Consider the following 21376-nt stretch of genomic DNA (forward strand, 5'->3'; position numbering starts at 1 on the left):
AGATTTTAAAAATACTTATATTGACAACATTCCTTTTACAGACCCAGGTGGGACTTTTTCTTCATTATTTATTATTATTACTACAATACTGAGGAAATGAAGAAAAATAAACCATGTATTTCTAGCTAGAAAATGCATGCAAATGTGGTGTGCAGGCCTTTTAAATGGAAGCAGGCCTGAAGCTACAGCAAGAGCCCAGGAGGCGCTGATCTTCAGGGTTCATAAGGTAAGCAACACACTAAGCATTTAAAAATACATTAATTTTTCCCCACAAGCAAACTACAGTTAGCTGATACAGCAGCTTTGTGTTAGGTTTCCATTCAGTATCTGGAACTAATGGGTAAGACACAAGTAGCAGACTTAGACCTGATTTGATACAGTAATGCAAGTCCTAAGTTTCCTAGAAATGCTGATATTAAGAGACTATCAAAAATAGATAAAAATAAATTCTTCTATAGGTACACAGAATAAGCTAATTCAACACTGTATTCATTACTGTTTGTGACGCTCCCAAAACTCCAAGCCCCAAAGAAAGGAATAGAGCCATAAGAATAATAATTTTAATTAATACAGATAGCACATGGTACATTTCTTTCCAGCAGCAACTAATTCAACTCTTCCACTAGGGGGGGAAAAAAAAAGTTAAGGCTAGTTGAACACAACCTGATACAATGGTTTCTTTCCCAAACTCATTTTTGGAGACAGCCTTTGTAAGTTTAAGAGACTACTTGTGCACAAAACATGGGATGTTTATTTAGCAAAACATCAAGAACAGAGAAAAACATGCTTTGTTACAGTGATAAAAAACACACCACGCTGTCAAGCTACTTTCTACACCAACTCAGTTCTGAAACCATAAAATTGCAGTTTGCAGCACGTTCTGACTCAAGCCTCGTGTTGAGCAGCTATCACTGGGGAGCATGGGGACCAAGTGCACCTATTCCATGGAGTGTAAAGTGCACAAGAAAAATAAGTGCATTGAAAAAAAACCCATCTGTGGTAAGTAATTCCTCTTACATGCAATACTTGCTTAAAGTGGAACGGTCACAGGCGGTGTAGTGAAACACTATACCACATTTGCAAGAGCACAGAATCAGCATCACAGGCATCAGAAAGACTTGTACTGAACATAGGTGTTTCGGTATTTTTTCCTCCAGTTATCTCCCATGCCAAGACAAGCATTCTCATGCAGCTTATTGTGGCTCTAGAGTGCGCTCGGTTGGAGTTTTTTTAGTGATGTGTAAGGCATCACCTGTAACTAACACCTTCTCTCTTCACCCTCTATGTTCAAAATAAGCAAGCAATTACTGGTGCGGTGAGTCTTCCCATCTACTACTGAATTGATCCCCTATTTCTAAAAGCAATTAACAGAGTAGGAGCTCAGAGTTTTATCAGTGCAGTATTTATCCCCAAGTATTAAAGTTTCAGTATTACCAAACTTTACATTTTTACAGGCTGCCAGGAACCATATTTTCTGTTTTCCTACTCACAGGTTAAGGCCATTGTTAGCAATACTTAGGAGCCAAACCCTGAAACAACGATCTAAGTGCTATTATTAATTTATGGGCACATTCACCATATAAAGAAAAAGAACAACTGATTGGGAGGCTCCCAAATGCATTAAACACATAAAGGGTTGGGTGCAGTCCCTGGAATCTTTGGGCATTGCATTTACCAGCAGTAGATGCTTTAGAATAAATGCTGCTGCTTCAAAATAGCTTATTCAGATCCCCTACAATAAACGTTGAAGGCTAAAAACAGTTTCTTACCCTTGTATAGAAGCTATTTTACAAGTTTCCTTTCACAGTGAAATCATTTTTCTGTTTGTATACTCCTTTCTGAGACCAGAAGTAAAAATTGGGGTTAGTTTCCACAACATTTCATTTACACTGCTAGATTATCTCCAAGCCAGTGCAGTACACCATAAAGCAATACTTTCTGGATTAGAAGAAAAGACTCAGTTGTCAAAACCAATGCTGTTTTTTTAGCTATAGAAGATATCTCTGCCTTCTTCACTGATAAGCAAGAGACTAGCCATGTAATAATATACCATTTGCAAAACTACTGTTTTGCAACAACACAAAGTGGTTCAAAGGCGCAGGCTGTAGAGTACTGCCAGCACTTCCAAACACAGTATTTGTCACCAAGCAGCGTGCACAATAATGTACTTAAAACTCCAGGTTTTCTGCACATTCTCTACATGCACCACAGGAAGAATTCACACAACTTCTTTTCCACTTTCAGCCTAAGGCCAGACAACTGGCAGCAAGAAGCCAAGCAGCTCATTTACACCCATCTATTTTAAGTCACTTATGCTAATCAAATATGCATCCTGAAAAAATGGGATTTTTGGGTACTTGCACTTGTAGAAAAGAATAGATATTTTGCTAGAAAACTACAACATGGTTGCCAAGTCCCAGTCTCCCATCTGGCCATAGCAGTTCCAAGGCCTCAGGAAGAGGTAAGGTAAAATAATTTTAGGCAGTATATAATGGAAGGGGGGGGGGTGTGGGAGCCCAGGGGGGAAGGAGAGAAAGATGAAACACGTGGAAGACACGAAAGATAATGCATTGGAAAAATGAGAAGAGAGACTGCAGACACTCAGATTGGTCTCACTGGTACACAGGTTTGTGCTTGTAAAGCCTTACACTTACCTTGAGATGCTTCTATGGCATCTTTGCCAATACATCTGAGCACCTGCAGCAGAGCCAAATGGTATGTAGCTGAGGAAAAGCCAACAGGCAGTAACCCACTCACTGACAGATGATTATAGAATCCATCACCTAAACCCTCCCTGAAACTTTTCAGGAGAGAAAGAGTTGAGAAAGAGTTCAAGAGCGAGCAGTAGTACTGAAACTAAAGGAAGAGGTTTTCCAGGGAGCACAGACTAGGTAAGTAAAGCAAGGGAGCATGGAACTAGTAAAGGCAAAAGCAATAGTGACATTTCTAATAACTTTCTTGCTCGAGAATGAAAAATTAGAGCACACTTCATGCAGCAGCTAACAGAACAGATCAACTCCCTCATCATTCCTTGCTTTCCAGGTCAGTCCTTCAAACAGCTTTCAGATAGCTAATACTCTTCTGTGGTAGAGTGTGTCCCAAAGAAAGATTCTAGGTTTTCCAAGAACAAAGTAACATTATTTTCTACAATAGGGGATCAGTCTCCATTGTCTTTAAAAACAGTGGCTTTTTGCAAGTTGTATTTTGTGACTTCTCCTTCTATAGACTTGATCCCAAAGAGGAAGTTCTCCATATAAAACATCTTAGTCGAAACTGTACAGCTCATATATATGCAATTTGTACAACCAGATTTTACTGTATACATATAGTTGCAAGTTTGCTAGTCAGTGTAGACAGAAGTAGCTAAAAAGTAACTAAAACAGTATTTCACTGCAAACAGGAAGCAACAGACTTCAGAGATTAATATTTTACATCAACACAGGTTCACAGGTTTTGCAGCTTTTCAAGTCAGTTTTCATTAGATGGTATACAGTAAAACTTTCATCTACTTTTATATACAGTTTCAGCTTTCCAAGCAGATTTCTAATATTCACCACCAGTAATCCTGAAATGAAGAACCAGATGTAAAACAGATTCTGGGGTAGTAGCTTAATGTACTGTACAAAAGTCAGTTTTGTTTACCATGGTCTAGAATCCACTTCAGTAACGTTCCCTGAGGCAACCCACTATTTTATTGTTTGATTCTCCAATCATTTGTATATAGCTGCTCTTCTGTTTTAGACTGCTTTGTTTCATTAAAAATAGACAGTCAGAAAAAGACATCTGTTGACTTTCATTGCTAATTTTGTATTTCAGCAACTATGCTTCCTCTTAATACCCTCTTCCCCTGCCTCTTAATACCCTCTTCCCCTCCAAAAATCTTTTTGCAGAAGATAGGAGTTCAGATCTTTAAATGAATGTTAATTTTTGAAGAAGAAATGTGTGAACTGAAAAGAATGTAGTAGACAGATACCGAATAGATTTAATATGCAATGAATAGTCTAAAATTTATCTTGCTAAAACTGAAGTTGTTCTCTCTACTGAAGACAGAACCTCTGGTGCTAAAAAGCCCAAGGCTCCAGAGAAGTGGTGGGTTGGAGGTTAGAGAAACAGAAGAGAATCACCATCCCTGGTCCACAGAAACACACTGAGCAAGAACCCAGTGCATCCTACACGCTCAATGGACTAAGGAGGTTTCTCCTGATACAACTCCACCTTTAACATTTAAAAAAAGCCAGTCTGTTATCAATGCGCTTAAAGCTTTTAAATTTTAGTAACTTCACTTAGACTGTTCATAAAACAAAAACACACAAGCACACTTCCCAGACTGCAAAACACTTAAATACTTCAGTTACAGAACTCCACATGTAGTTTTTGGAAGAGTGATCCTTTTGCTTTCATAGTCAATTTCTTCCATTGCCAGCAACAGCTGCACTAAAACTAACCAAAACGTGCAGCAAATGCAGCAGTCGATAACTCCTTACAGTTTCTTCAGTTTTCCAGAGGCCGTTGTTCATTTGTATAAACTCATTGTTGGACTTTGATACATGCACATGTACGCATCACAAAGTAGTCTTCTTGCACAACCTTGAATTTTTCTGGAATCTAACGAGTGTAATTCTTCTAGAGACATCTTCAGATATTCACCAACTTCTGGACAGGGGGTAACTTGTGGAATGTTAAAGCCATTCTGACCTCCTTTTAACCATAAGGAAACAAAAAGGAACATATTAGGATAGCAGCTACATGCATTTGCTCTTTGAAATGTACTTTAATTATGACAGCATCACCAGTTCTTGAAAATGCCTTCTAAAGAAATCTAAACGTGCCTTTTTGGTCTACTGCAGGGTAAATGTCTAAGAGAAGTGTATCAGTCAAGAAAAATATCACCTTTGGTGTCAAGACTATCTTGTAGTGTTTACTAACAAAACACCCACACAAACACCCCACCACAGCAAGAACTTTGGGTTCATTAACACTAAAAATTCTGTGTGACTGTGGGAAGGTGACCTGAATACATACCCCACTTCAAATGCTATTGAATTGGTTAATGATACGACAACTGGTAATGGCTGATGAATTTATAAACCATGTTTGTCTGTACCTGACTTGTCAGACTAAGTCAGGATTTGCTCCTGGCCATTTTCCAGGCAAAAATGAGCACACTCAGGCAACACGAGTGTGAACATCCATGACACCGTTTCCCAGTAGATGTTTTTAGTTTATAGCTAAAAGAAAATAGCTGAAAAAACCCAGTATCTGTGATAGAGAAAACTCTAATATCAGCAGGACATATACCCAGTGAGTATCTATCTCGTATGATCTACACTCCTGAAATAAACCGGTTCTCTACGCACTTGAGTCTTACACGTTTTCAAGCACTCTGAAACAAAGCTTGATTGCCTTCTGGTTGTTACAGGAAGGAGACTTTAATCCTGCAGCAGCTTCACTTTCAACAGGAGGCAAGATTCCTTCCCCCCCACCAAATCACACTGTAACATGAGGGTTGAAGAATTCTTCACGCAAAGAGCTGTTATTATGAGTCTGACATGTCATCTATTGCCGTTTTTCTCAGGCACCAGAATTAAACAGTATTTAATGCAGCAGTATCTAAGAAAACACTTGTTTTACTGACATTTGTTTTATTACAGAGTAACAGTTTTCCACTGATAACTCTAAAGAGATTCAAACAAAAGGCATAGATGTTGTAATGTGTGACTATTTCTTTTATTCTAAAGACATCTAAGCTAAGTCATTTAAGCAAAAGCAATAAAAATATTTGCATGCTATCCAATAACTGTGTACATCTACTTAAATATAGCCTGAAAAAACATTCTTACAGTTAAAATTAATTCCCTTTGTCAAACTTGCAAAATATAGAAAAGCGTCTAAAAGTCCCACCAGAAAACCTGTGCAGTCACTGCTATACCAGCTGCTTACCAACTGATGAAATTCAGATCATGAAAATCAGTGGCTGCTATAAAATCAATGCACTGAGGTAAGGCTGGGTCAAGATTAGTGTCCCAGCATCAAATGCATCAAATTAAACAATATTAATATCTCCAACACTTTAAGAAAGAGGCACTGAAATTCAAATTAGTAACAGAAAGTAAAGAGAAAAGTAGTAAGAATAAATAAAAGGTCTACCATCCCGATCTGCCATGCTGTCAAAGAAGAGCCAGGCGGAATCATCCCTCCCATATTTAACAAAAGCTACATAGTGGCTTGTTTCTATGCAAAGAACAGCAAACAACTCCATCTTCTGGTACGGGATGCAGCCGTGTCGCCAGTCCCAGTCTGGCAGGTCTTTAGGTAGTGACAATGGATTGAATTTATGACTCTGTCTCTTGGGATGAAGATGAACCTACAATTGAAATGATATTTCAGAAGAGAGAAACTACCTCATAAGATTATTTGTTTCAGTGGCAGACAAAGCTACAAAGAACATTACTGCTGAACTGAAGATTAGTGGCATTAGAGAAGGAGCCGCAGTAACAGTAGCAGACTAAAGGTTTCTTCTACTTCTCCCCACTACTGTAGTTTAATATTGCCCAGAAAATTCAAATCTAAAGTTAGAAGGGAGGCCAGATTTAATGCAACAATTTTCTACTCAGCTCAGACTTGAAAACAAGCTATGGCTATGACAGCTTCATGCAAGTTACCAAACAGTTCAAAATTAAGTGGTTCTGTCACGAATTTATCTATTCAAACAAGGTACCATATTATAGGCTTAAATTCTAAACCAATAATAGTGTGTATGCCTTTAACATAGCAGAATAGACCAAACTTCTCTAACTTCTTAACATGTAGAGATAAAGGAATGTTCAGCTGATGGGGGAAGAAACATCACAGGACTGGTAACAACTAACGAGACAGTAAATAAGACCAAGGATGCTGGCCTTCAAGATAACAGTGGCACCCAACATGGAGCGAGACTGGAACAGGAGAGAAGCAAGGACATACCAACTGCTAACTCAGCACTAGGACCTTGCGAGCATGCACAAGCACTGAGGTCGTTCAGTGAGGAAGACTATCGGGGACCACCAGAGACCCCCACTCAGCAAGAAAGTGCATGTGTAATTAGGATGCAAATATTACAATTAGTTCTGGGAAATCTCATTAATATGTCAATGGTTTCCTGGAAAAGCTGTAAATATGCACAAGTATGCTAAATATATAGCTGCTGCTGGCAAGTATCGGGTGTGCTCACCTTTGCGAAACGATTCGCATGTGCGCCCAGTGCCACAATAAAGAATGCTGCTTTCTAAAACTTCAAATTGAGTCTTAGAGAGTTTCTCCAAAGAACTTTTACAGTAACAATTTATGTAAAAGTACGATTTAAAACAGGCAACAGTAAACAGATTCCAATATGCTTATGATTACCTCTTAACTGTATTCCATCCTGGATCTGGCAGTTGCCATGTTTTTAGTAAGAAATCATCAGTGAATATATTGCAGGGCCAAGTGGAGTCCCTAATTTGTCATCTGGTGAGCAGAGTCACACTAGTGCTGGTGAGAAAAATCGCACTCCACTCTTATGCCTTTCTTTTAATTATTACAGCATATACCATTTGGGTTAAACCTGTGTAGAGTAACAAAGACAACAACTTACTTGGGTATTGCACGTTTTGCAGAACTGTTTGATTTTCCCAGCAGAAATATCAGAATCTTCGTAACATTCTCTGCACTCATACATAGCGAGCCCTCCACATATGCGGCACTGCCTGGGAGCTGCATTTTAAAAGAAGGTATTAGTCTCCAATTCAGGGAGGCTTTTTTTGTTGTTTTTTTTTTTAAGACCAGGGGTATAGAAAGGAGTGACAATTATGACTTTAACTTGAAAAAAGCCCACTACATTAAAAAAAAAAGCTAGAATCAGATTGCCAATCAAAGCAAAAATGTACCACAGTATTTAACTTCTCTTTGACATAATGTGGAATAAGAGAAAAACACTGAGAGTAGGAAGTTGCAAAACAGTAAGTTCTATCAACTGCATGAACAAGTGAAAGGAGGCTTTTACATAAAATTAGTTCTCTTTCATCATACTGGTCCAGCTTAGCCCCTAGGTCTGTCAACACCAGGGAAAAAAAATAAAATAAAAAATATCGTAAGCTGATGGCCATGACAGAGATTATTATTCTAAATAATAAAAAATATTATTTTAGAATTATAATTCTCTTACTTTATTATTTTAGAGATTATAATTTTATTATTTTAGAGATTATTTTTCTAACACATTAGTGGTTTTATGAATTCTTATCTCACATTTAAAACTGGGTGTCTTAGGTGATGCAAAGAAAAAATTCAGTCACAAAAAAGTGATCCAATTTATAGTTTAAAGATGCACCATCGCTAGATGCTGCATATTTACACCCTATCTCAGGTTCTCTTCTTCTGGTTTGATGAACTGATAACAAAAAGCTTAGGAACAAGCAGCACAGACTGATGAAGACTAATGAAACATAGTCAACATTGTAAATACCTGTTAACCAATCTCAGTGCTACACTTACTTAGCTTTTAAGATTTCCTACCTGCATATTAACGAACTGTTTTGCTGCTAATAACTCAATTTTAACCACACTGTCTTGAAATAAAAAGTTTACTTGTAGAAATACACAATCGATATAAATATGAAATACATAATCAAGCAAGTTATATTCTGTATAGTTATTAGCAACATATAAGCAAATTATATTCTCTGTTCTTCCGAATTACAGCTTTTAATTAACATAAGAAAAAAAAAATAGCATTCAGCATTCTAGCTAGTAATCTTTCCTTTCTCCTCAGCCTGAGCATCTCACACTACCCAGTTAAACATTTTATCAAAAACCAAACAAACCCCCAAAACTATCAGATGTACTTACTTTGACTGTGTCAAGTCACTCTCAACAAATCTTTCATTACACAAACACAATGTTATATACTTACTATCTTCAAGTAAGTCTGTTATATTTAATTCCAAGGATGGAAAAATTTTGTTGAACATTTTGAAGTCTTTTCCAAACCGAGGCATCTGGATGATCAGGCAAGAAGGTGCCTAGGTAAATTGCCAGAATATAATGTAACAAGCTTGAGATAGACAATTATCTAAATTTAGAGAGATATATCTAATGCAATAAACATTCATGTTATTTAAAACTTGCAGCCTGTTGACTTCAAAATTAACAAGAGGGTAAGCAAAAGAGAAGTCTTTGAGAGAAAAAAAATAAATATAGGTTATATAAAAGCTTATATAAAGCTTATATAAAATATAGCTTTTTAGCTTATAGCTAAAAACCAAACCAAACAACAGGAAAGTGACATCTAAACCACTGTCAAATACCGTAAGTCCCAGTCATACTCAAGTAGGATAGTAAATGTACTGGACTACACTCTCCCATGGCATGCGGAAATCTTGCTTGTAAAGGTTTTTACAGAGGTATCTCAAAATACTAGCTCTTAAAGCAGCTTACTGGCGGTCACTAAGTTTTCTTTTAGTAATTCTTTACCTAAATTACTTTGGTCTGTTCAGCCAAAGGATACATGTCATTAAGGCAATCTTAAAATATTTCTGTAACATAGGCAACCTGTACCACTGACATAGCACTCCCATTGCAAATATGTCTGCATTTTGTTCTCACACCAAAATCCCACTCTTGTTCCATTGCTGAATGAGCAAACATCCAAGTATCATCACTAACTGAGCAACAGCTGTCACCCACCTCTGCAAACTTCAAGTTGCTATTGATGAATGACCACTCTAGTAACTGCTGAATTGTTGGGACTCCCACTTTCTCATTTTTGTCCATAAAAATTTGATAGAAGTAACAGTCTTGTACTTTCTGACCTGCTGATCTAAAAACAGATTTAAAGAAAGCAGATTTAGAATCTTTACTGCAACAATGACTGTATTTCCTAGTAAAATAACATCTACCAGAAAAGTCTATACAACATCCTCTCTGTATTGAAATAGATTGTGCTTTCAAAACCAATCCCAATACACAAAAAAAACCCAACCAAGCAAATACACCACTCCTCCACAGCCCCCCTTCCTCCCCACCCACAAAAAAAAAAAAAAAAAAAAAAAAAAACAAGAACCACAGAACCTCAACATTTTATACTAATAGAGAGAGGGGCAAAAGATTAAGCTACCAATTTAAATAAGCTTCGAGGTCAGATGTTTCAAAACAAAGTAAAAATTCAGTACTTATATTTTCAGGTTATGTTTCTCTAACATAAATGTAAATCTGCAACATTTGGGAAGAGACATTCAGATGAGTAATACAACCCACTCTGGAAGGGCGTAAGAAAGTACACAGAAGACTGTGCTCACATTGGAGAAATGGATTTTGCTATCATAGACAAAAAGCACATAGGAGAAATCAATAGCGAAAGAAAGAAATTAGGTAGGAGCTGTTTCGCCCCAATGTCAATGTTCCTGGGAACATTCATCACATTTGCTATAAATGGCAACCTCCTCCCATCCCAGCTAACATATAAGACAACACTGCTTTTTAGAGTACTCAGGTGTTGAGAGGATCCTAGCAGTACAATGTGCTCAGAGTCACTATTATTAATTTTAAGCTAAAAGCTGAATGGTAGAACCTAACTTCTGTTCCCCTCTGTATAGCACAGACATGACAAAAACCTCAAAGGCCAAGGTTTACAAAAGAGGGTTAAAAAAACATTGAGGAAATGTACAAGTGGAGTGAGAGGCATTTGCTTTTACTTTACTCATTTCAGCTGTGATTTCTACCACAGCAGCACACCTGTTAACTACCAAAAACTAGAAATACATTCTCAGATGAAGATCTATTATTCTAATTATATTAATAATAAAGACCATTATTATAATTATACTATGGTACCTCAGCTGTTTCACCAGAATAATATATAAGCCACAGGGGTTTCTCAGAATGTATTTATTAGAATTGAAAAGAGGCAGTAACAACTGTGAGGGTCTTAAGATGGCAAGCTGTTCTCTGAACACTTCTTTATATAAAACAAATACATACTTGAAGTTACTAGTTTTTGTGGTTTGTGGTGGTTTTTTGTTGTTTTTTTTTTTTTTTTTTTTTTAACCTAACAGTAGGCCTTTGTCTAGGCAGAAACAGGAACACAGTTCCAAATTCACATATATATGCCCTGATCACACATCCTTTCCAATTTTTTTCAAGATTTGCCTACAGAACCACCACAGAAGGTAGCCTCAGTACTATCACATGTCATCTACACAGTCAACTACAGCATACTGCATACAGATGCTGTAGCCAGTGCCACAGCTCCCATATCTCTGCACAGTACAACAGACAGTGGGCGCTTACCTCACACTGCTGAGCTAAAGCAACATATAAACTAATACAATTCCTGTGATGAGGAAAGGACTGAAAAACTATGGATAATGGGGCAAAACCCACCTATTAAAAAAGGTAGATGTCAAATTTGTCAACAGACCTTTATCATATTGAATCTTATTAGAAATATGAATCATAACTCAAAGGTGCTCTAAGAGCTCAATTGGAAAGGCAGCAGATAGATAAGTCTCTCACCAGCCTCTACAAATAGACAAGTTCAACAAACAGAAAAAGACTGACCTTATTTTCAACAGTGGCTCAACTCTTAAAATATGGTGAAATAAAATATTCAAAAATTCTTCTGGATCTGCGGGAAGAGGGAGAAAAAAAAAGTCCTGTTAGTATGCAAAACCGGATACATTATTCAAGACTGATTTTAAATAAATGTTTCCAAAATGTTAATAGGAACGGAAGTAAAGGTTCATTATTAGAGCCTTATTAACACTTGTAAGATGACAAACTATAAAGATTTTCATGACAGAAACTACTTAATCTTTTGGTGTCAACAGTCCTAATAAAAGACACAGGCTCAACAGGGTAAAAAAAAACCTTTCCACTAAAGATCAGAAAGATGCTCTCTACTTCAGGGGAATCATTTGGCATCATGCAACTGTTCCAGGAGAAATAAAGGCTTTTAAAGAAAACAATGAAACTGCAGTGAAGTGGTGAGAGTGGTCACAGTAACACACAAAAACCACAAAACAGCACAAAGTTCATCTAAAGTAGAGACTGAATGCTCCAATCAAGAATGCAGCCAACAGTGGCTTCCCAGAGATCTATTCTCCCCCAACACTGAGAGTTTTCTGATGTATTTCTCTTCCTGCCACTAACTAATAAATATTGGTTTTCAGCATTTAGCATTTAGAAAGAAAGTAGTGCTCCCCACCAAAAAAAAAAAAAAATCAAACAGCTATATAATACAACGCTAATTAATCATTATATGCAGCAAAAGATCAAAAGGTTTGGAATTTATTTTTCTAACATGATTTACACACTTTATTTCTTAATATACTATATAACCATTGTGACAATGAAATGTTGTAGTTTAAAGAGTATTCCTCAGGGACCAAAGAGACATTTTGAAAAAGGAGAAAGACCTCAGCTTTATTACAATCTTCATTTCTGAGAAAGAAAAGCCTTAGATCTCCCCTCACTGCTAGAAGGCAAGGAAAGAAATCCACTCTTCTGCTGACTTATAGCAGAAACTGTTCAGCTAGGGCTCCTCACATATTAAGGAAATAGAAGAGTCCTTTTTACCACCCAATGGTCACTCAGATCTCTGGTGGAGATAATACTGTTACAGAGACATATATGTGTGGTTCAAAGAAAGAAAAACGACCCCATTTACCTTTTTCCTCTGAAGTGAATCCTGATGCAGCTTCAACTTTTTCAAGTATTTTCCTCAGTTTCATTATTTTTGTAGCACACACATATCCATATCTAAGATAAATCGGTTTAATAAGCTATTAGCTAGTTTGTGATCAAGTCAGAGAAGGAGAAAAAACCTCTTAAATGCTGAAATACAGGCTCTCAGATCCCTCTTTACCGGTGTACAATGTTGCTTCAAAACTATGACTGACTCTCAGTTTTTTTCAATGCAGTGTAAGTTCAGTGCAGCGCAAGTTCAGTGCAGCGCTTAATGTCCTTACATAACCTTTAAGACCTCCTTTTAAACATTAACTTACCAGGGTAACTGTTTTCTGATCTATCAGTCAATTACTTTTGATTTGTTTTCACTCTACTTTGCATCAGTTAATACATTTTCAGAATGTCACTATAACAGCACTGTTATAACAAAAATAATATTTCAGTTTTTGAGAAAAAAAGATACAGAAGCTGAAGTTTTGAGCATCTTTTCCTCTAAAACTTTACAAGAAGTAAATAAAGGCTTAAGCATGGTGGAAAGGCAGGAGAAGTAACACTTTCAGTCTTCTCAGCCACTTTTTCTGCTGACCAGGTATATCCTACCCTCTATACCAGAAAACCCTGGAACACATCAGGCAAAGTACACACACCTGTATAAGAACAAGGGTTCAGAAGCCGTCCTTTTATTCCAGGAATCCAAAGAAAAATTTTGTAATAAATTGTTCAGTGACTACCCACAGAATTTCAGAACTACATGTTTAAAAAATAAAGTTACACCAACTTTTCATGCAGATTTTTGCCATATTTCCTTTGTTCATTGTGCCTAAGAAATTACAAAGCTCATGTTAAGTTGTTTAAATGTATTTTGACTTCTTGCGGACTACTTAAAAAACTAACAAAGCTTTTAAAGCCCTGACAAATCTATCAAATTGTGGAACTCCACATAAGATAATTCAAATACTTTTCTTGTCAGCAACAGCATTAAAAACATGTAAATATGAATGCTATGAATAAATATATTTTGCATTTATCAATGCAAATTTTACAATAGCTTTATGCTGATCAATTTCCAAATAGAAATCAGTGAAAATATTTTGCAAACAACGAATAACTATTTCCAGTTAGCACTGCTTAAATTTACCATGCTGAATAAGTAAATATACTCAGTCTAACCAAGGGAGAAGACTGGCAGCAGCAGCTAGCTAAACTCTTTAGATTTGCAATAGGAATGCATACAAAGAAGAATCTGGTGTAAAAATTTATATTAGACCACAGACCAATTAATGTCTTTACTTACATTCTCAGAGGATTCACAATCTCTGTCCTCAACAGCTCTTGGGTCTCACTATAATACTCTACATCATTCTTTTCTTTAGGTCTGAGTAACACAGTGTCCAAAACAGAGCTGAAAGAAAACAGGCTAGGAAGAAAAAAAGAAAAGGAAGGTTGTTTTGATTCTGGAAGATACAACCATTCAGATGCCTGAGCAAAAGACATAAGATGCCTGAGCATAAGACAAACCAAGCAAAGCCACAGGAAGAATTAATAGAACTAAATAAACTCAGAAAGATATAATTAAGGACAGAGGACAACACAGCCGTGCTAAATAGGAAAAGACCAATCTAATCCAAAGTCCTTTCTACAGCAGAGTACAAAATCAGTTGCCCAGGATTCTGCAAATACAAATTATAAGAGATTATTTCCCTCCCTCCACCACCCAGCCTGTGCACGCTCATCCTTCAAAAATTATCAGGCCAGGGACTCAGACAAAAAGAGTATGGATACATAAGAGCCAGCACAATTTGGACATGATTAGCACTTGTGCTCTGCTGCAAATGCTGCAGAAGCTGTTCAGATTGGAAGAGCATAGTAATGTGTCAAAGGCTGCAGTGCATGACTTTGTAGGCTGCGCAGCAATACAGACAGACAGTCATTAAAATAAAGATAATGCGTTGTGCATTTGTAGCATGGGATGCCACTGTACAAATTATGAACTTACCAGAATAAGGTGGAGTCTAAGTAACAGGAGTTGTAATGACCCTGGATACCTTTCTTCTTTCCAATCATTGTCTCTAAACCTTCTTTTTCCATTTTTGGAGGAGTGTTTTCTTCTACCACTTCACTTAAGTAACCTCCAAAGGCTGAAAGTTTTTTTTTCAGAAAACACTTTAAAGCCTCAAATTTTATCCTCCTTGAGATTTTCCTATTAATGTTTTATAGCTAAGTTGCTGCCTTACTGTGTAAGCATTCCTTCTCTGGACTAGCATAGCATTTTATTATAGCTAAGACTCACTGCTTCCAAACAGTGAACAAGGCTTTACATTCCACTGACAATGCACATTAGAGTGCTTCAGAAAGCTTGGAGCATTGAATTAATTTTATCCAGTAGGAATGACGTTCTTTTCTCATTATACATGCCCTGTACTCACTATCTTACAAGTATCAGACACTTGTTTCTTTGCTTTTGTCTCAAGCTATACAACATGACCCAAGAAATCTCAAATATTTGAAGTCAGGAAAAAAACTGAGTTTTCTACTACTAACTTCTACCATTCAAATACATGCTTTTCTATGTTAAGATTTAGGAAAACACTAATCTGACATTACAGAAAAATAACTATCTTGATTTCTGATAATGCAGTCAGCTATTGCTAGCGTTGCAAATACCATTTTCAACAAGATTGCTTTGTAACTGCTAAAGATTTACAGAGGAACACAAAAAAGAACCCCAACTTAATTTTATGAATTTCTTTAAATGGATGAACATTTTGTTGTTTTAAAAGGTAATCCATAGAAAGGTTACGTTCTGTACAGACTGATAGTCTAATTATCCATCTCATTTATGTAATACCTGTAGAGATTTTCAAGTGTTCCATACAAAGAACATATTGCAGACATAAATTAAACCAAACCCCAGGTCAGTTCCCAGTTGATAAGTAAGCAGAAGCTCAGTACCTAGAGAGTTGCAGCGTTCAATCTGGTTGGAAACTGGCTGTAGTGAGGCAAACCTGGAATCTGGCCTGCAGCTTTTGAGTTTAACAAAAAGAGCTTTCTTCGGAGCACACGTGAAGTATCGAGTTCCCTTAAATGTGCCGTCTGTACAACCTGCACATTCATCTTCCTGAAAATTCAAGTGAGAATTCACTATGTTTCTTATTTCTACAATTCTGGAGTAAAACATTTGACAGTATTATGTACCCATAGATCACCCTTCAGATACTCTGAATCTTGACATACAATGTTCTTGCATTTTAGCATGCAAAGCTTCAGCTGAGGTAGTCTTTAACTGGATTTATTGAGAAAATTAAGAGTCTCATTTTTTTTCCTTCATGCTTAAACTTTCACTCCATCCAAAATAAAAATTCCTTCAGAAGCAGCTTGGGGGAGGTGGAAGAGGAGAGCAAGAATTAAACCTGTCAACATTAGGAACTTAACTAAGCTAGCCAGTAACTCCAGATACCTTCTGAAGTTAGAAACAACAAGCATCCACTACCAAGCATCTTTTAAAATGGAACTAAAATCACTAAGCACTGGATAGCATGAATACTTCCAGGGTGACTGTCACCTGCACAAGAAAAATACCTTCTGTGGGCAGAATACACAAAATGTAATCAAGGAAAGACAACACAAAGTAGGTATGAAAAATAACAAGTTATCATTAGTGATCTTTGACAAGAAGATTTAAGGCATACTGTCTGCTTACTAACAACTGCTAGGTTTTAACACAGAAATGCCTGATGGGCAAGTCCAAGACCCTGGTTCAACACAAGGCACCCTAAGATGAAGCCTCAGAACACCTGTGGCAAATGGTAGCTTGAGCTTCACCAAAAAAAAAAAACATCAAGCTGAAATTTCAGTCACATTCTCACCTACTTTGCTAAAGATGTCTGTTGTTTTACATAATTGTACACTGCTTTACCTGAATGTTACTGAACATGATCCCAAAATAAAGAACCGCATCTCCCTAATTGCATACACATTTATTTAGCTGATAGCCAATCACAACCTTGGCAGCAGCTGCCAAAGAGCAACTGTCAGCAAATAGCAGCAATTCATGGTTGCAGCAACTGTGAATTTACAAAGGCCCCATAAAACACATCAAGCACATGGCTGTCAAATTAATAGTAATCACTACTAGCAACTATCAGAACCAGTGTTCTCTCTCTGACAGTCGTGGCTCTGACCACTGCCTGTTTGCTGGTATGCAAAAAATAAACACACAATTGATATTCCATAAAGACTCTTACAGCCAGGGCATTTTATGTAAACCTGCATTTTAACTTTTCTCAATTAGTATCTCCATAACATAAGTGAAGGGCACTCCTTTAAAAGTAAGTGAACAGCCCTAGAAATTCCATTGCCCATTGTGACACAAAGACATCTCAGGGCCTACCAGCAGAGTAAGGTCTAGGCCAGCCACAGAAGTCAGAGCTCATCTGAGAACTCAGCTGCTCTATAAAAAGATCACATGGCAACCTGATTTAACAAATTCCTCCAGACTGACTGCTTTGCAAAGTATACAGGCACCAACTCTCCAAAACAAAGCTAACATTAATTTGAACTATGATTTATACTTACCAGTTCCAGTCCAGCTAATACTTCATTTACTCCAGGGGGCTGGCCAATCCATCGGATTACTCCATAGAAAGGAGGATTTTCTTTAACTTCAGCCAAGGAACCTGCTTCAAGACCATGCGTGTTCCCAACTGGGCCTGCTGATGATGGACTCTCTTGGTTTGCTGTAGTATTTACATCACCAATGACAGACTGAACAGATAAAGAGAGAGGACTATGTCCAATAGTAGTACCAGTACCATTAGTATTTGATGTTTTTGTCAAGCTGAAAGGGAGGGAATGAAATCTGTTTTCTGTAGACACAGAGTTCGTTAAAGGTGGCTGCAGTGGTGGTGAAGAATGTCCAAATCCAGGAGATGAATCACTAAGTGATTTCGCTGGGTCTTCAGCAGCTGTTAAAATCAAAACCAGGATATCAGTTAATGTTAGCATGGTTTTTTTTCTTCTCATCTTACAAAAGGAAATACTTAGCTATCAAATCAATGAAGTGTATTGCAAGCACATCAGATTTAATGGGTGCCCTGTGTAGGAAGCACTAACAGGTGGGAACATGTAGGAAGATGTTTGTCTCTTGGCAACACTGGGGAGACAGAACTGGCTGAGCAGACACTGCTGCAATCCCACCACTTTTACCACAAACAACAGAAACAAACAACAGAGAGAAAGGAGATGTTAGCCAGAAACTACAAGAAGGTTTAGACTGAAAACATTGGAGGGTTTTAAGCCCTTTAGCCCCACATCAGATTTTTGTCTCTGAATTCAAGTTAACAGCCCCAAGGATTATGACAGAAATGGACGAAACTAGGGACTACTCATTGGTCAGCATGACTGAGGAAAGGAAGTGGTTCTCAGCTCACACAGAGATGTGTAATTGCTTGCAGACATGATTTGCAAATGCAAAAACATTTACTGCCCTTGCTCCATCACAATATACTTTGGTTCTAACATGAAGAATCTATCAGTGTCTATAAAGAATTAAGGATTTCAATAAGTAATGATAAATGCAGAGCTTGATAAATAAGATCACAACTAAATGTAATAGCACTGTATCTTATCTCTCTACATGGCCTCAATATACAACTGGTACTCACAGAGCAAAAGCTTCTTCTTCGCATCTGTTCTCCCCATGCTGTTTTATTAACTGAAGTTAATGTCCAAAAATTTTAATCCTTTACTTCCACAGACCTTTCTAGGTAGGATATTTTCCTTGTTTATTTTAAATATTATAATAAACTAATTTTTAAACAGTTACGAACTGTTGGAACAACATCTTCAAAGAACAATTTGAATCTGCTTTCTTTTACAGTTCATGGAATTCTGGGATTACTACTGCTATAGGCTTCCATTGTAAACTAACATTATTAGTCTAGTATTTACCCCTTCAGTCACTACCCAGCCAGCCACACTTCAGACAAATCAAGATATACTGATCCGTTAGGTATGTGCACCCATACTTGGAAGAATTCAGGGAGAGATTTTACAAAATAACCTCAAAAAATACTGTAAAAAAAAATATATGGTTATTCAGATTAATTACAACCCCAACCCCAGACTGATTAGCTGGCATGGCAGAATATTACAGTTTCTTTAGGTCTATATTAGCTACAAAAAACCAGACAAAATAAAATTACTCTATACACTTGGCTGCAAGGATTATCTTCGTATCTTCCTTCCAAGCCTCAGCTTTTATTTTGCCTGCAAGACGTGTATTCCCACAGAGCTGCGCACACACTGCCAAGAATGCAGTCTCCTACATGCAGGATAAAACCACAGGTCTGTCAATTAAGACAGAGGATGTTTCCATGGGGTTTCCAATATGCTTTTTATGATAGAGTATATCTTCCCCTAAGACCATATATTCCAACTGCTTTAAATTTAAACTCATTTTATTTGAGAAACATCAGCACACTCTAGTTTTGTTTGTTTTTTTAAATAAAGTGCATGCCCACATGAAAGACTATAATCTCTCTTTACCTTCATCAATATACCACGGGGGTTTGGCTTTTGTTTGAGGCTGAGAGTCAACTGATGAGCCATTTAAAGTGTAGAAGGCTTCAGATCTGTTTCTTTTTCCAGTTTCAGAGGTAGATCCTGGAAAACAACATCAGGAGATTAATCTCCGTCTATAAAAGGTTAGCTACACTCTTATTTCATAGTATAAATTTGTTACTATACTTTCAAGAGGACAAAACTGCCTTTCCATAAAGCAGCAAACTCCCCCATCGAAGGTAACACAGGTCTAAGTTTGCAACAAGGTAATAGTTTATCCCAAACCAACTTAATCCTCCAAACTGAAATTTCAAGTCACCAACCTGATGGCAGCAGAATATACCCCGCAAGTGCCAGTTTTTCATTGCTGTAATTTACGGATATAAGAAAGTATTTGAGATACAGCATACAGCAGGTATGTTTGGGTTTTAAAGGAAAAAAAAAAAAAAATCAGAGTAGGCAAATACATTACGGATCCAATTCCACACAGCTATGACTTGGGCCAACACAAAACCACAGTTACTTGACTGAAGACCATTTCTGTCAGCATCCAATGCCAGGCAGAATGAAAGCTTACAGGATATACTGTCATTAGTATTCTACAACTCAAACCAGACACTAGTAAACTCAAAACACTGAATTTTGATTTCTGCCTTTTTAAAACTAAACAGTTTCCCTTACAGGTTTTGGTTTAGGGTTTTTTGGTTGGTTGGTTGGATTTTTTTTGTTCGTTTTGTTTTTTCCCCTGAATGAGTTTCCTGGGAAGGATTCTTCCCCTGGAAGAGCTGGCCAAAACCAGAGTAAGAAGTTTACTCAAGAATTCAATCTTGGTTTTGAATTGCAGCAAAATTAACTATTTACTATTGAGTAGATCTGCCCCTGGGCTAAAAATCTGGCCATTTCTAGTCCTGCAGAAGAGAGACTATATTTATTAAAAAATAAAATAAAAAACAAAACAAACAGCCACACTTTCAGAAAACAGAATACAGCTCTGAAATGGTTATAACAGACAACAAGCTAATATGCTTCCTGAAGTTTTGCTAAACCTCATGCTGTTTTTCATGAAAGTGAAGGTGTTTTGAGCAGGCTTAACTTAAACCACCTACATTATTATGATAAAGTAAATTCACACTAATATTCTACTTCAGAGACATTCACCTTGATATGTAACTGAAATAATAAATGAAGTGATCAAAAATACAAGGCAACACTCTTCCCCAAGCAACAGAAATTTGTAAAGAAAATTACTTCCCATACATACCGGTAGACTTTGGCTTACTATGATTGAACAAGCTTTTCTCACCACCACCTCTTGAGGTATAAGCAAGCTTGGGAGGTCTCCTGTCCTGTGACACAGTCTCTATGACACAGTATAAAGAGAATATCAGATTCCCTTTTCTATGCTTTCACTATGTCAGAGAGAAGTTCAACTTTAAATGTAACTGAACCAAGGTCTAGCATCATAAGTTTTAAAACTGAATGGAGCAAAACCTTGTTTGGCTCATAACCAACATTTTATATATATATGATTTGCTACTACCACATCAGCCATTACTTTACTCTGAACTCTTCCATTATTTCTTGAACACGCCAAATACATTGAAGAATGTGAAATCAATCTATGTGCGTGCTTCCATTATGGGAACAGATGCATGAATTCCTAAACTTTGTTTTCCACCAACACATCTGGAACAAATGCTCTTTCCCAAAATGGAGAAGTTCCCATGAATTCTTCAAAGAAGGGGAGAATTCATGTAAAAACATGCATCCCAACTAGATCAACAAGTAGGAAGTGAACATAGGAGAAATCAGCCAAATTGAAGAGAAGGGGCAACAGTTAGCGTCCAGGCTGTACAAGATCAGACAACTAAGACAAGGAATTAGGGGACTGTGGTGGTTACAAGTTAACATTATTCAGTGACTTACTGTGGATAGTGAAACTTTCCACGGTTTTGTTAGGAATTGTCAAGTATTTACTCACAGAATGCATAAGTAATACTATCAATAATTCTATCAATAACAGATAATACTACCAATATATTTCATGCACAGAAAGAAGAGCTTTCTGATCCAGGATACTTAAAACTCCTGCAGGACACTGAACGACATTAAA

General features: G+C 37.1%; 1 protein-coding gene across 5 annotated transcripts in view; it reads right to left on the bottom strand.

Annotated features, from left to right (window-relative positions):
- Positions 1–582: 582 nt before the first annotated feature.
- The window catches only part of CYLD (CYLD lysine 63 deubiquitinase), a 28388-nt gene continuing 7594 nt past the window's right edge, over positions 583–21376 (bottom strand). For 3 of the 5 annotated variants that reach the window (XM_080637849.1, XM_080637850.1, XM_080637853.1), the window contains 13 exons: positions 20525–20623; positions 19249–19365; positions 17278–17666; positions 15655–15820; positions 14699–14840; positions 13997–14119; positions 12683–12774; positions 11575–11641; positions 9703–9835; positions 8930–9038; positions 7613–7731; positions 6148–6364; positions 583–4698 (listed from right to left, as the gene is read on the bottom strand). In XM_080637849.1, coding sequence (XP_080493975.1) covers positions 4514–4698; positions 6148–6364; positions 7613–7731; positions 8930–9038; positions 9703–9835; positions 11575–11641; positions 12683–12774; positions 13997–14119; positions 14699–14840; positions 15655–15820; positions 17278–17666; positions 19249–19365; positions 20525–20623 — 1958 coding nt within the window. In that variant the 3' untranslated portion in view covers positions 583–4513. The remainder of the gene's footprint in view (positions 4699–6147; positions 6365–7612; positions 7732–8929; positions 9039–9702; positions 9836–11574; positions 11642–12682; positions 12775–13996; positions 14120–14698; positions 14841–15654; positions 15821–17277; positions 17667–19248; positions 19366–20524; positions 20624–21376) is intronic. The other 2 variants (XM_080637852.1, XM_080637851.1) reach the window with 2 other exon arrangements.

This window comes from Psittacula echo, assembly GCF_963264785.1.
Source record: "Psittacula echo genome assembly, chromosome: Z".
Classification (NCBI taxonomy): domain Eukaryota; kingdom Metazoa; phylum Chordata; class Aves; order Psittaciformes; family Psittacidae; genus Psittacula; species Psittacula echo.